Raw genomic sequence first — 16506 nt, 5'->3', positions numbered from 1 at the left:
TCAGGTAAGTGTTCCCCATACAAGGTGTGTCTATGGGAGAGGCCATATGAATACTGGTTAGTTTGGTTATGTTGCTATGGTGAAGGAATAGTGGCTGAATCATTAAGATAAACAAATTCTCATGCCACATAGTCAGTCATTCACAACTCTTTCTTATTCTATTCTGCTAATTTTGTCTCACTAATGCCACACTCTCACACCCTGTTCTTACTATTTTCAGCCCTTCTCTCACTTTCTGCTTCCTTAGCTTTTCTCTCTCTCTCATTACTTTTTCTGCAGTTTATTTTTTCTGTAAACCAGGGGGCTGGGCTATGACTGTTTGAGACAGAGACAGGAAGAATGTGTGGTTGAGATTGTTTGTGTGTGTGTGTGTGTGTGTAGACCGTTCCCTTTGCATGACTACATTTCATCTCTCTCTCTCTCTCTCTCCAAAGACGTGTCCTAATCCACTACCTCCTCAACTAAAGTTACAAGGTAAGATCTACGAAATAACTTTTTTCTTCACATTTCACTTGTCTTTTGTCTTTTTCTTTTCTCCCCAACTTGTCCTGAAACAGGATGCATCCATCTTGCGTTCTTTCTTCAAATTAGCTGAGGAATCTGAGGGAACACTGAAACTAGTTACACTTCACTTACCTCCCTTTTCCACCCCTGACTTTAACACCTTCCATCCTCTCTCGATATCTCTATCAATCATATTGTTAGCCATCTCTTCATTCTCCTCTCTGTTTCTCTCTCTCTCTCTCTCTCTGTTTTACAGATTGTTTATGGACTCTGCTCTGCACGTATTCCTTTATCACTTGTTATCTCAATGTAATTATTTCTCCATTGAATTTCATCCCTCGCTATCTACCTCACACACACACACCTTGCACACACCACAGGAGGTTGGTGGCACCTTAATTGGGGAGGATGGGCTCGTGGTAATGACTGGAGCGGAATTGGTGGAATGGTATCAACTACATGGAAACCATGTGTTTGATTCCATTCCATTTGCTCTGTTCCGGACATTATTATTAGCCGTTTTTCTCCTCAGCAGCCTCCACTGGCATGCAGACTCACATATACACACACACACACACACACACACACACACTGTCATTTGGCAAATTGGGCTCCCGAGTGGTGCAGCGGTCTTAGGCACTGCATCTCAGTGCAAGAGGCGTCACTACAGTCACTACACTACAGGGGCGGCAGGTAGCTTAATGGTTAGTGTTGGAGGTTGCTGGATCGAATCTCTAAGTTAACAAGGTAAAAATCTGTTGTTCTGCCCCTGAACAAGGCAGTTAACCCACTGTTCCCCGATTGCTGTCATTATAAATAATAATTTATTCTTAACTCACTTGCCTAGTTAAATAAAGGCAAAAAAATAATCATTACACTCATATCTCCCTATGTCTGTCTGTGTATTGTCACTCCCTCTGATTAAGAACGCATGAATGATCTGATTGGCTCAGTGACCCCAGCACCCTATCTCTGACCCCGTCTCTCTCTTTAACCTGAAGCCAAATGCCCTCTGCTGCCCAGGGCCAAAGGCCTAGCCCAGCAGACACATAATGTTCTGAGAACCATATTGGTGAGAGCGTGGTTGTTCCTATGGTTATTTTGCATACAAACTACCCACAATATTCTGGGAATGGTACAGGATACCCAGATAGCTCATAAAGTTCTAAACGCAGCTAGCACATAATGTTCTGAGAACCATATCTTTCTTAAGTGAGAATTTCAGTACTTCAGTATAACGTTTCCTACAGTTTCTCATATCGTTAAGAAAACTTTCCAGAAAAAACACAAGAAAGCATTAGTATTGTTCAAAGAAGGTTCTACGGATGTTATTTAAAAACATACACATTCTGTTCTCGGCATCAACAAAACTCTCTCTATCCTCTATCTTGTTAAGTGTGTTCACACCTGATCTCAATGGGTGTTTTTTCTTTGCAACAAGGCCTGTTAGAATAGACTAAAATGAACAGCTTGCATGAGTTTAAAAAAACTGGCATGCTAGCTCTATCCTGGTGGTGCAATGGATTGATTCCATGGATAGAGAACAGAAGACCATAGGTTTGAATCCCACTGATGCTATTCCAAAATAAAAATGAATTGTGTTTGCATGATTAATGCCTAAGCGAATGCATTTCTGTGTGTCTTACGAGTGCTTGGAGTACAAAACAGTTCAACTAAGCTAGCAGTGTTATTAAAAGTCACAGTGAAACATTCTAAAAACTTTATTTAATTACCTTCTCAGAGCGTTAATAACACCTCACAGGAAAACTTTAAGAAACCATAGCAAAATGTTCTCAGAACCTCCCTGCAACCTAAATATGTATGTTCCCAGAAGAAACTAAATGTTCACTTCCATTCCCAGAACCTTTAAAAAATGTCCAGTTTTACAGGTCAGGAAGCATATGGCTTTGTTTCCAGAAATAATGGGAAACCAAAAATGTACGTTCCCACAACTTCCAAGGAACCAAATGTGCTAGCTGGGAGGTTCCTGTCTCTTGGGTTACATCCCAATTATCTTACATGGTCTCCTTTGCTTGTAACCTTGTTTATTTTTGTTTATCACTGATCTGGTTGGGAGATGCAATGGAGACTAAGGACCAATCAGATCAGCTCTGAAAAAGATCTGATGTGAAAAGATCTGATGTGATTGGTCAAAAGACCAATTAGTGGAAAAAATATCATAATTGGACTTGTGTATATGCACCCCAATTGTACTGTCCTGTCCTGTCCAATCAATGCTCATGAGAGACATGAGATGAGGAAAGGAGGGTGTTCATTTGTTAGGAACTGTGTACAAATTGCCTGTCGCACCAGTTAGACATCTGTCAGTGTCAAGACTCATCTTCTTTTCCCCTCTCTCATTACTCTGCTCTGGCCCATGGAAAGTGGTTAGGCATTGAAGATGGGGGAGCCAGCCCAGCAGTCATCATTGTCACCGTGGTGTTTAGCGTTTGTCAGGAACCCGACTCTTCCCCCATAGGGCGCCCTTGCCAAGGCTGCTCAGATCACTCTCCGGGCTCACGTTGCCTTCCTCATATAATCTAACCAGGCCAGTTGAGAAGCAACGATACACTCTGCCTCGCCCAGGCCTCCTCTGTCCACTTACAGTCACAAACACTCGAGCAGCCATCAGGCAGAATGGAGCTGGAGTCAGGTGCGGTGCCGGAGCTAGCCGAGGGGATCATGCAGTTAAGTTTCTCTCGTCTTAACCTCCTCTTCACCACGCTGTCTAAGCGTTGTAACCCTAAACCCCACCGCCGGACACCTGCAGCCCTATGTGCAGTGGTTGGTGTCCCATTGGCTATGTGTCCTACATAGGCTAGCATGTGTGTTCAAATATTTACTTTTTCTATCTTTGTATCTATCAATCTTTCTCTGACTGGTTACTTTTACCAGCTTGTTTTTGTTCTGTTTATTGATTACTTGGAGCTGGCCAATACATGTAATCTGTTTTGCTAATTGGAATTAGGGCGCTTCTGTTTTTTTACGAGGGCATGGCCTTGCTGATAGATAGCATGAAGGATAGGCTCTATTTTCACTGGGTTGTTGCTACTTGCATGAACTTCCGTATACCTACATCCTTACCTGTGATGTAGATACATTTTATTTGGGTTAGGTCAATATGTTAAAGTTTTAGTGTGATTGACTCCGCTATAGTAGTATAGGGAAAGAGGTTGTGCTTATGGTATCCTGTGATGTGACTACCTGTAGGTGGGGAAATACCTGAGAAGGTAACGAATTATTCAAGTAAAAGTATTTGGTTTTAAATATACAATACTTCAGTATCAAAAGTAAATGCAATTGTGGAAATATACTTATGTATCAAATGGCACAATTCAATTATTTTAATTTCCTTATAGCCAGGGACACTCCAACACTCAGACATAATTTACAAACAAAACATATGTGCTTAGTGAGTCTGCCAGATCAGAGGCAGTAGGGATGACCATGATTTGGTTATCTTGATAAGTGCTTGAATTGGACTTTTCCTGTCCTACTAAACATTCAAAATGTAACAAGTACTTTTGGGTGTCAGGAAAAACGCTTGGAGTAAAAAGTACATTTTCTTCAGGAATGTAGTGGTAAAGTACATATACCCCCAACAACTACTCAAGTAGTACTTTAGTAAAAAATAATTTTACGTACTTTACACCACTGTGGCTCACCAACACTGAAATACAATCGATCAAGTGTATTTATAAAACCTTTTTTACATCAGCAGTTGTCACAAGTGCTTATACAGAAACTGAGCCTGAAACTCCAGAGAGCAGACAATGCAGATGTAGAAGCATGGTGGCTAGGAGAAACTGTCTGGACACAAGTGAAATGTCTCCTTTTTAAGTAAGCATTTCTGAACCTGGTAACCATGCATTTTAATGCCTTGTGATGAAATATGCAATTGTGAAAGATTGCTATTGAGAAATTGCTCAACTGGATACATTTCATCTAAAGATTGAGGATAGGGAGGAGGACTTCAGCTTGTTGGCACCTCTATCGTTCTCAGTAAGAACCATTGTTAAAGACACAGTGGAGTTTTAAGCTCTAGGTGAGTGTTTGGAGGGAGAGTGTGAGTCAGATTAGCAGTTTCCATAGAAGCTGATCAAACGGCCACAATCTCTGTTAATGGGGGTGAAGCTTTATCTAAAAAAGCTGCAGATTGAAGTTTTATTGTCTGAAGCTACTCCCTGTAGCCATCATCTTGCCTCACAATACAATATGTCGTTGTGCCAATCAAACTTTATCAGTACTGGGTTTTTCACTGGCCCCTGTGAGTGCAAAATTGAAATGAATTGAGTGCATTTTCATTTCTTTGGGGGGAACATTTTACAGAACGTTTCCATTTCAGACAGGCTTCTTTCACGGTTACCCAATACCCAGGCCATTTCCCTTTATGCTGTTATTAGAAGTACATACATTCACATCATTTAGCAGACTTTCTAATCCAGAGCGACTAATGGGAGCAATTAGGGTGAAGTGCCTTTGATATCAACAGTCGGCTCTGGGATTTGAACCAGCCTCCTTTCCATTACTAACCCAACAATCTTGTTTCAAATATTTTTTATTAAACACACACAAGAATGGTGTATAAGGTATACAAGACAGGTATACAATTCTTATCTAAACATAAAAGAGCGTAAAGGAACAACAAGACCCAGAGTCCTGGGTGCAGAACAAATAATACAAAACACGACCTACAGAACAAGGACACGTAGAAAGAAAGAGGGAAGATGTCCCCCCTATCCCCCCCCCCCCGGGTGGCGGGGACAGCACATGCTGCCCAAAGGTAGATTAAAATATTACAATTGTGAGTGCGTTAATAAGTACAAATTCACAGCGCCGACTCGTCCAAGTAGGAGAGGAAAGGCTGCCAGATTTGATCAAATGTTGATAATTTATTGTTCAGAATATATCTAATTCTTTCTAAGTGTACAGTGTTTGCCAATTCACTGAGCCATAATTTGGTAGAGGGCGCTTCCCTCCTCTTCCAAAACAACAAGATTCGTTTTTTTGCCGAGATGAGACCGTACGAGATTAGTTGTTTTTGGGGGTTGGTTAATCCGTTTAGGGACTCAGATACTCCCAGGATTATCAGAAGCGGGTCTGGATCTATTGAAGTCTCCAAAACTTCAGAGAGGATCCCAAAAATTCCACTCCAATAACCATGCAAGCTAGAGCATAGGGCAAAGCAGTGGAGTAGTGTACCCTGCGCAGCCTGACATTTATCACATGTAGGGGATGTCTCAGGAAATATCCTATGCAGTTTAGTTTTGGAATAGTGTAATCTGTGTAATACCTTGAATTGTATGAGACGATGTCTGGAATTAATGGAGCATGTGTGGATATACTCCAAGCTCTCTTCCCAGTCTGCCACCGAGATGTCAGTCCCTAGTTCTTCCTCCCATTTTGCCTTGATGGCATCAGTGGAAGGTGTGCTAACAGATTGAAAAGCATCATATAGACGCGATATCAGTTTATCGGAGGTGGGGCATATTTTTATGCATCCGTCAAACATGGAAGGTTTAGCATTCCCAAATGTTGGGAGGTGTTTTCTAACGTAGTCTAACCCAACAATCTTAACCACCAGGCTACCTGCCACCGATGACAAGTCTTTGCCAGTCTGGCTCCCATTTTGCATGCTGGTTACCTATAGTGTTAGTGTTAGCCTAGTGTTAGGGTTAGCCTAGTGTTAGGGTTAACCTAGTGTTAGGGTTAGCCTAGTGTTAGGGTTAGCCTAGTGTTAGGGTTAGCCTAGTGTTAGGGTTAGCCTAGTGTTAGGGTTAGCCTACAGTGTAATTATAGTGCAGCACCACATGTTCTGTGAGAGTTGGGTGTTCCCTTTGGTGAGTGTCACATAGCTGGCCAAAAGGTTTCCGGAATGAACTAACTCCAAATGTTGTAGTTTTGTTTGTTCTAAATAGTTTATAGGACACTAAAATGTCAGTCTGCATGCCATGTGTGTGTATATACAGTACAGGTGGATCTCAAACCTTTTATTTCATTGTGATCCCCCTTAAAGACTTTTTGTGTTTTTATAGTTGTTCTGTTTTCCATAGACTACTCCATTTCAAGTGTCTAACAGTGCACTCACTACAAGTGTAATACACCACATAGTAGGCAGAACCTGCATGCTTATTGACCCATCTACACCTTACACTTGTTTGTTTGGCGTATAATGTGACAGGATATCCCATTGAATGTGGCTAGACCATAGAAACAATCAACATGGTGCTGTGATTCAGGGGGAATTATTTCTAATGGACAACATCAATACTTCCTGTCAAATGATTCCACCTGCCTTCTGTTTCATAGAAAAACAAATGCCTGGCAAGGGACACTGTGCACCTTCAGTATAGACAAAATCAGCGTTTAAGGCTTGGTGACTTGAGTTTATCAAATGTTTCAACATTGATTTATCTTTGAATGTGACTCATTTATTGAATCCGATTGTTACAGGGAAGTAACATTGACAGAGGTGATCGGAGGAATCATAAGTGATTGTTTTTGTCTGAGTAACATCAGGAATGCTTAAACATGGAGAGGGAGAGAGAACTTAGTTTTCAGTGTCGGCATGTGAGACGTGATAAGACCTGCTCTATAGGCACACCCTCTTTTGTACAATGAATGACTAGTGCATTATGGGTTGGTATGCCTGCTATGGTGTTGTATTACACAACAATGATGTAGCCCCATCTACCCTTATGCACACACTGCACACTGTATATAGACTTTATATTGTGATATTGACCGTACGCTTGTTTAGTCCATGTTTAACTCTGTGTTTGTCGCACTGCTTTGCTTTATCTTGGCCAGGTCGCAGTTGTAAATGAGAACTTTTTGTCAACTAGCCTACCTGGTTAAATAAAGCTGAAATAAAAATAACTTGACCCCTCATTTGGGGTCATCTCCTATTCATTTCTACCTTTTTTTTTTCTTTCCTGTTTCTGAGTTCCTGCAGAAATAGTTATTCATGTCATGACATGATTATGAGTTCTCACCCATCCTCCACTGCCGCTTTCTGTGTGTTTTGTCTGGACTCCAACATGGAAATAAGTATTCTTGCCACGACAAGTAAAAGCAACTTTCTGCCACCTCTAGCGGCAACAACTCCCCATGTCTATTTGTCTCACTCATTTCATAGCAAAGAAATACACCCCCTTCCCCACCCCAAAAAATAAAACACTCTACTTCTTTATTATCTATTGCATCTTAGCCGCTTTCACTGCTCATCCATATATTTTAGACTTATATATTGTGTGTATTAGGTTTTGTTCTGGAATTGTTAGTTACTGCTGCACTGTCGGCTCTAGAAGCATAAGCATTTCGCTACTCGCAATAACACCTGCTAACCATGTATGTGACCAATAACATTTGATTTGACTTACACCCTCGCTCTTCCAACTCTTCCCTCCCCAATCTACCATTTGTTTATCCTCCCCTGACCCGCTCTCCCTCTACCCAGTGCAGAATGCTCCCTATCCAGGCAGCCCCCTCCCCATACTCCTACATCCATCCTCCACTGACCCACTCTCTCCTCTCCTTCTCCCTGTACAGAATGTTCCCCAACATGGCAGCACCCGGACAGTTTGGGCCAGAGACGCAGGAGCCGGGGCTGAAGGTGTGGCGGGTGGAGAAGATGAAGGCGGTGCTGCTGAAGCAAGCTGAGGTTGGAGCCTTCTTCAACGGCGACTCCTACCTGGTGTTGGAGCACAGGGGGGACCAGGGGGCCGACCTACACATGTGGATAGGTGAGATGTAGGAAAATGGATGCATGTTGTGTGTCAAATAAGTAGGGTCAAGAGTTTTACTTGACCAGGGTCTGTATTGACAGAGTAGGAGTACTGATTTAGGATCAAGTTCCTCTGTCTTATTCATTATGATCTAAAAGGCAAGACTGATCCTAGATCAGCACTCCTTCTCTGATAGAGACTCACGTGGCCATGATAAACTTTGTGCCCCACTAAGGTATAAAAAGCTGTAGAACTTTGTAATAGAATGCTCCACCATTTACCTTTATGGAAGTGCAAAACAATGTTTTGATCCATACTGATATTTGCTAGAACTTCATTAGAAACCGCTATAGGAGCCTTTGAGTGTGCTACTCCTCGATCTGTTATTAAATGGGTTGTGGTCATCATGGGGGATGGGGAGGACGGGGATATCTGTGTACATTAGTAAGTGTGTACATGAGTGGAATGAAACTGTCTGTCTCTTGGGATAAGAGTATTTTATTATCATTTATGGATGGTGTTTCCTACACTCTTAGAAAAAGGTTTCAAGAGTTCTTCGGCTGTCCCCATAGGAGAACCCTTTTTTGGTTCCGGGTAAAATCCTTATTGGGTCCCAATTGGTGCAGCGGTGTAAAGCACTTCATCACTACAGACCTAAGTTCAAACCTAGGCTGCGTCTCAGGCGGCTGCAACTGGGACACCCATGAGGCGGGGCATAATTGGCCCAGCATCGTTAGGGGAGGGTTTGGCCAGGCGGGATGTCCTTATCCCATCGCGCTCTAGCGACTCCTTGTGGTGGGGCGGGTGCATGCACGCTCGCTTTGGTCGCAAGTTGTACAGTGTTTACTCCCAACAAATTGGTGCGGCTGGCTTTCGGGTTAAGCAAGTAGTGTGTCAAGAAGCAATGCAGCTTGGCAGGGTTGTGTTTCGGAGGATGCATGGATCTCAACATTCTCCTCTCCTGAGTCCATACGGGAGTTGCAGCGATGGGACAAGACTAACTACCAGATTACGAGGTGCAAAAAAAAACGTTTTGGTTCCAAGTAAAACCCTTTCCCCTGAACTCAAAACAGTTCTACTTGGAACCAAAAGGGTTTTCCTATGGGAACAGCCAAAGTACCCTTTTAGGTTCTAGTTAGAAAATAATTTCCTAAGAGTGTAAGCTTGTATCCAGTATTGGATACAGTATTGGATACACTACTCCCCGCTATGTGTCAGTCACCACTCCCCTACTCCCCGCTATGTGTCCGTCACCACACCTCTACTCCCCGCTATGTGTCAGTCACCACACCCCTACTCCCCGCTATGTGTCAGTCACCACACCCCTACTCCCCGCTATGTGTCCGTCACCACTCCCCTACTCCCCGCTATGTGTCCGTCACCACTCCCCTACTCCCCGCTATGTGTCCGTCACCACACCCCTACTCCCCGCTATGTGTCCGTCACCACTCCCCTACTCCCCGCTATGTGTCCGTCACCACACCCCTACTCCCCGCTATGTGTCCGTCACCACTCCCCTACTCCCCGCTATGTGTCCGTCACCACACCCCTACTCCCCGCTATGTGTCCGTCACCACACCCCTACTCCCTGCTATGTGTCCGTCACCACTCCCCTACTCCCCGCTATGTGTCCGTCACCACACCCCTACTCCCTGCTATGTGTCCGTCACCACACCCCTACTCCCCGCTATGTGTCCGTCACCACTCCCCTACTCCCCGCTATGTGTCCGTCACCACACCCCTACTCCCTGCTATGTGTCCGTCACCACACCCCACCTAAGACTCACACAACTCACCCCTCCCCTCTCTTCCTTTCTCTCCAGGTGAGAAGTCATCTCGCGATGAGCAGGTAGCGTGTGCCATGCTGGCCACCCAGCTGGACAGCTTCCTGGGTGGTGACCCCATCCAGCACCGGCAGGTCCAGGGCTACGAGTCTCCGGCGTTCATGAACCTCTTCCCCAGGGGGGTCAGCTACAAGGTGAGCAGGAGAATAGCCCTGGTTCATACTTACTGACAACACAGGGCCCATCTGTTTAAGAAATGTACTTGCATGGGAATTTGTGCGCAAACTTTTGTTTCTCTTGGACATCAATGTGTGATTTCCTGTAATCCATTAGTTTCCCACATTAGATTTGGGCCCACTGAGTCATGGGTGTGTATCTAAAGTATTAGGATTGAGTCCTCTACGGATAGCTAATGTATTTTTATTTTATTTTTCAAATCCATGATTGATGAAATTACTTTACAAGCACTACTTTTCATGACCTCATCACATGCTTCTGATTTGTCATATCAGTCCACATACAGTGGGGCAAAAAAGTATTTAGTCAGCCACCAATTGTGCAAGTTCTCCCACTTAAAAAGATGAGAGGCCTGTAATTTATCATAGGTACGCTTCAACTATGACAGACAAAATGAGAAGAAAAAAAATCCAGAAAATCACATTGTAGGATTTTTAATGAATTTATTTGCAAATTATGGTGGAAAATAAGTATTTGGTCAATAAACAAAAGTTTATCTCAATACTTTGTTATATACCCTTTGTTGGCAATGACAGAGGTCAAACGTTTTCTGTAAGTCTTCACAAGGTTTTCACACACTGTTGCTGGTATTTTGGCCCATTCCTCCATGCAGATCTCCTCTAGAGCAGTGATGTTTTGGGGCTGTTGCTGGGCAACACGGACTTTCAACTCCCTCCAAAGATTTTCTATGGGGTTGAGATCTGGAGACTGGCTAGGCCACTCCAGGACCTTGAAATGTTTCTTACGAAACCACTCCTTCGTTGCCCGGACGCTGTGTTAGGGATCATTGTCATGCTGAAAGACCCAGCCACGTTTCATCTTCAATGCCCTTGCTGATGGAAGGAGGTTTTCACTCAAAATCTCACGATACATGGCCCCATTCATTCTTTCCTTTACACGGATCAGTCGTTAACTTTTTATTTTTCCTTTTATTCACTCTCTCCCTCAATCACACGTGTAGGAGGGTGGTGTGGAGTCTGGCTTCAGGCGGCCCCAGGGCGGGTCAGGGCCCGTTCACAGGCTGTACCAGATCAAAGGGAAGAAGAACATCCGTGCCAAGGAGGTGGAGCTGAGCTGGGAGAACTTCAACAAGGGAGACTGTTTCATCCTGGACCTGGGAGAGGTGAGCGGGGGGAGGGAGGTGAGAGTGCGTGTTACTAATTCCCTGCGGGAGGCTCTTAGCAGTGAGGGCTTGGAGAACTATATTACATTGCCTTGAATGGCACATTCCTTAATTAGTGATCAGTAAAGTAGGCCTACTAAATCGTACTGTGCATTTGGAAAGTATTCAGACCTTGACTTTTCCCACATTTTGTAACAGCCTTAATCTAAAATTGATTTAATGTTTTTTTTTCGCCCCTCAATATCCCCTCAACACAATATCCCATAATTACAAAGCAAAAACAGGTTTAGAAATTGTTTACAAATGTATACATTTTTTTAAAACAATTACATTTACATAAGTATTCAGACATCTTTACTCTACTGTGCTGAAGGACTTTTGGCAGCGATTACGTGTCTTGGGTAAGACACTACATGCTTGGCACACCTGTATTTGGGGAGTTTCTCCCATTCTCTGCAGAGCCTCTCAAGCTCTGTCAGTTTGGATGGGGAGCATTGCTGCAGAGCTATTTTCCTGTCTCTCCAGAGATGTTCAATTCCGGAATCTGACTGGGCCACTCGGACATTTAGAGACTTTTCCCAAAGCCACTCCTGCAATGCCTTGGCTGTGTGCTTAGGGTTGTTGTCCTGTTGGAAGGTGAACCGTCATCCCAGTCTGAGGTCCGGAGCACTCTGGAGCAGGTTTTCATCAAGGATCTCTGTACTTTGCTCCGTTCATCTTTCCCCCGATCCTGACTAGTCTCCCAGTCCCTCCTGCTGAAAAACATCCCCACAGCATGATTCTGCTACCACAATGCTTCACTGTAGGGATGGTGCCAGGTTTCCTCCAGACATGACGCTTGGCATTCAGGCCAACGAGTTCAATCTTGCTTTCATCAGACTAGAGAATCTTGTTTCTCATGGTCTGAAAGTCCTTTAGGTACTTTTTGGTCAATTCCAAGTGGGCTGTCATGTGTCTTACTGAGTGGCTTCAGTCTGGCCACTCTATCATAAAGGCCTGATTGGTGGAGTGCTGCAGAGATGGTTGTCCTTCTGGAAGGTTCTCCCATCTATACAGAGGATCTCTTGTGCAAATTATACTGTTTTCAGGTATAATATAATCATGATGCTATCAGTTGCTGACGCTATGTTGCTGGGTGGACTTAATGGCTGGACAATGAGGAAATAATATCTGGGTTTTTGCCATTTGTGAGATCATGCTTGACTCACCTGTGTTTTCAGCCTGGGGTAGTTCATCTGTTGGATGAAGTGATCTGCCATTTTCAGGGGGATAATGGTCTCACCATGTCTTACCTCAGTCTGACCCATAGAGGTCTCTGTAAAGTCTCGACACCATAATGTATATTCACTGTATTCCATACAAACCCTGATTTTAAATTAATATTTCATTAGACAAGGCCCTCCCCCCCCCCCCCGATTGCTCAATTTGGCCAGGCGGCCAGCTCTAGGAAGTGTCTTGGTGGTTCCAAACTAATTCCATTTAAGAATGGAATCCACTGTGTTCTTGGACCTTCAATGCTGCAGAATTCTTTTGGTACCCTTCCCCAGATCTGTACCTCGACACAATCCTGAATCGACGCTCTACGGACAATTCCTTCCACCTCGTGGCTTGGTTTTTGCTCTGACATGCACTGTCAACCGGGGGACCTTATATAGACAGGTGTGTGCCTTTTCTAAATCCTGTCCAATCAATTGAATTTACCACAGGTGGACTCCAATCAAGTTGTAAAAACATCAAGGATGATCAATGGAAACAGGATGCAGCTGAGCTCAATTGAGTCTCATAGTAAAGGGTCTGAATAATTATGTAAATAAGGTGTTTCTGTTTTAATATATAAAATGTTCTAAACCTGTTCTCTTTGTCATTATGGGGTATTTAGTGTAGCTCGATGAGGGAAAAACCATGTGTTTAATACATTTTAGAATAAGGCTGTAACGTTAGTTAATGTGGTAAAAGTCGAGGGGTCTGAATACTTTCTGAATGCACTGTATATTATTAACTTCAGATGAGACAATAAAAAAACGTCTTATGTCTTTAGACCATATTTTCCTGGATCGGCTCGCAGGCCAACATGTTTGAGAAGCAGAAGTCGCGTGAGATCGCTAGCCTGATCCGTGACACTGAGAGACATGGCAAAGCACGCATCACTGACGTCAATGAGGGGGAGGAGACACCGGAGATGCTCAAGGTACAATCGCCGGCTTAGTCCTTTAAGCTAAGCAAATGAAAACAGTCAGACCTAATGCACAGGATGCTTCTGAGGGGAGGACAGCACATAATAATTGGCGGAAAGAAGCGAATGGAATGGCAAACGCATGCAAGCTACAGTGTGTGTGATCTATTTGATATCATTCTGCGCCATCCATTGCCATGAGACTCCTCCCCAATTAAGGTGCCAACAACCTCCTGTGACCTTGAGACCTGTCAATCCTGTAATATCTAAGCATATTTAGAGACTTTGTAATCGAGTATAGGAAGGTAATGAGTCGATAGTCATGTTTTGTGATCGGAGGTTGCTGATAGGATTAATGAAGATCTAACTTTTAAAATATATACAAACCAGTGGAGCCTGCAGCGGGGAGAACGGCTGGAATGGAGTGAATGGTATCAAAAACATGGTTTGAATTTGTTTACCACTCCATTCCAGCCATTTATGTTGAGCCATCCTCCCCTCAGCAGCCTCCACTGATAGAAACCTCACCACAATCCATGTTCCACTCTGCCCTGTGATTGACAGGTGCTGGGACCAATGCGAGAGCTGGCAGAGAGCACTCCAGAGGAGGACAGTCGCGCAGACATCTCCAACTCCGCCTCCCTCTACAAGGTAGCTGGACATTACAATTCCGTTGGTAAACAGTTCTCTCCAGAACTGTTCTATTGCATCACATAATTACTGTTGGATCGTTCACCTCAATAACAGAATTTGAGATATTTTGGATTCTAGACTGCACAGCTATACTTTGGAGATCTTTTTTTCCAAGATAATCATAAGATTTTTGGGGGGCAAACTAGTTCACAAAGGAACTAAAAGTCATGGCCTGTGTTGCTGTCTTCCACAGGTGTCCGATGCAACAGGTCAGATGAAACTGACCAATGTCTCGGAAAAGAGCCCATTTGCCAAGGACCTTCTGGTGCGCGACGACTGCTTTATTTTGGATAACGGGGCCAACGGAAAGATCTTTGTTTGGAAAGGTGAGGAAAGCACATGAACCTCGACTAACATTTCTGCTCTGTGAAATGTATCCCTAGAATGTCTGAGATATCCAATGTCTAATGAAATACTAATTTAATCAGGGTTTGTATTGAATAAAGTGAATATACATTATCGTTTCGAGGCCTTACTGAGACCTCTATGGGTTAGACTGAGGTAAAACATGGTGAGGCCATTATCCCACTGATTGACAGGTATGGGAGCAAATGCAGAGGAGAAGAGGGAGGCCCTGAAAATGGCAGATCACTTCATCCAACAGATGAACTACCCCAGGATGAAAACGCAAGTGAGTCAAGCAGGACCTCACAAATGGCAAAAACCCAGACATTATTTCCTCATTGTCCAGGCATTAAGTCCACCCAGCAACATAACGTCAGCAAATGATAGCATCATGATTATATTATACCTGAAAACAGTATAATTTTGCGCGTTTTGAATTCCATTTAGTCAAACCGAATCCCGTGTATGTCTTCTTCCATTGTCACACTGCAATGTCTGTTGTGTAACCACTAACTAGCAGGTCATGAACCCAGTATCATAAATGTTTTATGCATATACAATGGGGTGGTTTATGTGTATGACGCAGTAGATACAGTCATGCCTGGGTAGTCAAATCTCTGTTCTCTCTTACAGGTGGAGATACTACCACAAGGGAGGGAGACAATCATCTTCAAGCAGTTCTTCAAAAACTGGAACTGAACTACAATGGCTCTCAGAAAATGGTCTCAATGACGCCCTCGTAAAATATTATGAAATTGAGACCTGGAAAATGAAACATTTCAATGTTTTGGTCTTCTCAGGAGTGACAGCATCTCAAAGTCAAAAACTAAAAATAAAAAAAAGTGTTTAGTTATATGTACATATTTGTAAGGTACTATACTCATAGAAAACAATTCTTTAGTCATGCTGAGAGCAAAAAAACTCCAGATAATAAGAGCATTTATGATTTCACACCAAATGGAACCCGAAGTCACTACTTCTGCTTCTGACTGGGAAGGAAAACGTGTACTCATTTAAAGCCAAGATGATATTCCACAAATCCTATAAGTTGAATTTGTTTGGTTTAGTCTTTTTTACTTTTTTTTTTTACATTTGTTTAAGAATAACAGGACATATTCTACTAATACATGTAGTAGGCTGCAGATTATGAAAATAAATGGAAACTGAAACAACACGTACAGTGTGGCTTCGTGCTTTGGTTCCTGACAACTTTATGGCATGTCATTGTCTGTGTCCCAAACAGTACCCTATATAGTGCACTACTTTAGACCAGGACCCTAGGGCAGTAGTGCACTAAAAAAGGAATAGGGTACCATTTGGGACACCACAATGACTAAGTTGTAATTACTTGTGTCAATTCTCTCCTGCTTGTTTTCATTACTGAAATAATCAATGTGTTTCACCTTTCACCCGGTGAGATGACGTTGCTTCGGTTGTTACACCTCTTCCCATAGTTCCCTGGATAAACACTTAACAGGTTAAACCTGCCTACACCTAAGGGAACTACCAGTAGACTCAACAGTTTATTTAAGTAACCTTCTGTAAAACATTGGTTGTCAGAGAGCCTATGTTAATGTCATGTTCTAAAGCTGTATCCAATGCCTTCAGAAAGTAATCACACCCTTGACTGTAACACTACAAAATGTGTGTGGGGGGGTGGATTTAATTGTACATTTTGGTCAACGATCTACACAAAATACTGCCCCACCTGGATTGTACCACATTTGCCTTTTATTTTTTTATTTTGTTTATTATTCAAGCTCTGAAGTTGACCATTGCTTGGCTAGAATGGCTAGAATGGCTAGAAAGCCATTTTCAAGCAAAAACTGTAACTAGGCCACTCAGGAACATTCAATCAAGTCTTGGTAAGCAACTGATGTGTTTCAAGTTATTGTCCTGATTTTAATTTTCTTGTGATTT

At 43.1% G+C, this 16506-nt stretch overlaps 1 protein-coding gene across 2 annotated transcripts; it reads left to right on the top strand.

Moving 5' to 3' along the window:
- The first annotated feature begins 325 nt into the window (after positions 1-325).
- On the top strand, positions 326-15760 carry LOC110500683 (macrophage-capping protein). 2 transcript variants are annotated; one of them, XM_036958133.1, is made up of 9 exons: positions 326-474; positions 8056-8249; positions 10055-10209; positions 11214-11375; positions 13414-13563; positions 14113-14199; positions 14435-14567; positions 14781-14872; positions 15220-15760. In XM_036958133.1, exons 2-9 carry the CDS (start codon positions 8057-8059, stop codon positions 15283-15285), a joined length of 1038 nt encoding a protein of 345 aa, XP_036814028.1. In that variant the 5' UTR covers positions 326-474; position 8056; the 3' UTR covers positions 15286-15760. The 2 variants fall into 2 exon arrangements, with proteins under 2 accessions (XP_036814028.1, XP_036814027.1); XM_036958132.1 differs by lacking the exon at positions 326-474 and adding an exon at positions 2846-3191.
- Positions 15761-16506: the final 746 nt, after the last annotated feature.

The sequence above is a fragment of the Oncorhynchus mykiss genome, chromosome 21, assembly GCF_013265735.2.
Source record: "Oncorhynchus mykiss isolate Arlee chromosome 21, USDA_OmykA_1.1, whole genome shotgun sequence".
NCBI lineage: Eukaryota > Metazoa > Chordata > Actinopteri > Salmoniformes > Salmonidae > Oncorhynchus > Oncorhynchus mykiss.
The sequence above is the reverse complement of the archived record's forward strand: the minus strand, read 5'-3'. Positions and strand labels throughout refer to the sequence as shown.

What these genes read in the sequence shown, in the direction of transcription:
- LOC110500683 (XM_036958132.1), top strand. Translation starts at nt 3,142, where the DNA reads ATGGAGCTGGAGTCAGGTGCGGTGCCGGAGCTAGCCGAGGGGATCATG. An exon ending in AGACACCGGAGATGCTCAAG is followed by an intron (nt 13,564 to 14,112) that starts GTACAATCGCCG and finishes TGTGATTGACAG; the next exon opens with GTGCTGGGACCAATGCGAGA. An exon ending in ACTCCGCCTCCCTCTACAAG is followed by an intron (nt 14,200 to 14,434) that starts GTAGCTGGACAT and finishes TGTCTTCCACAG; the next exon opens with GTGTCCGATGCAACAGGTCA.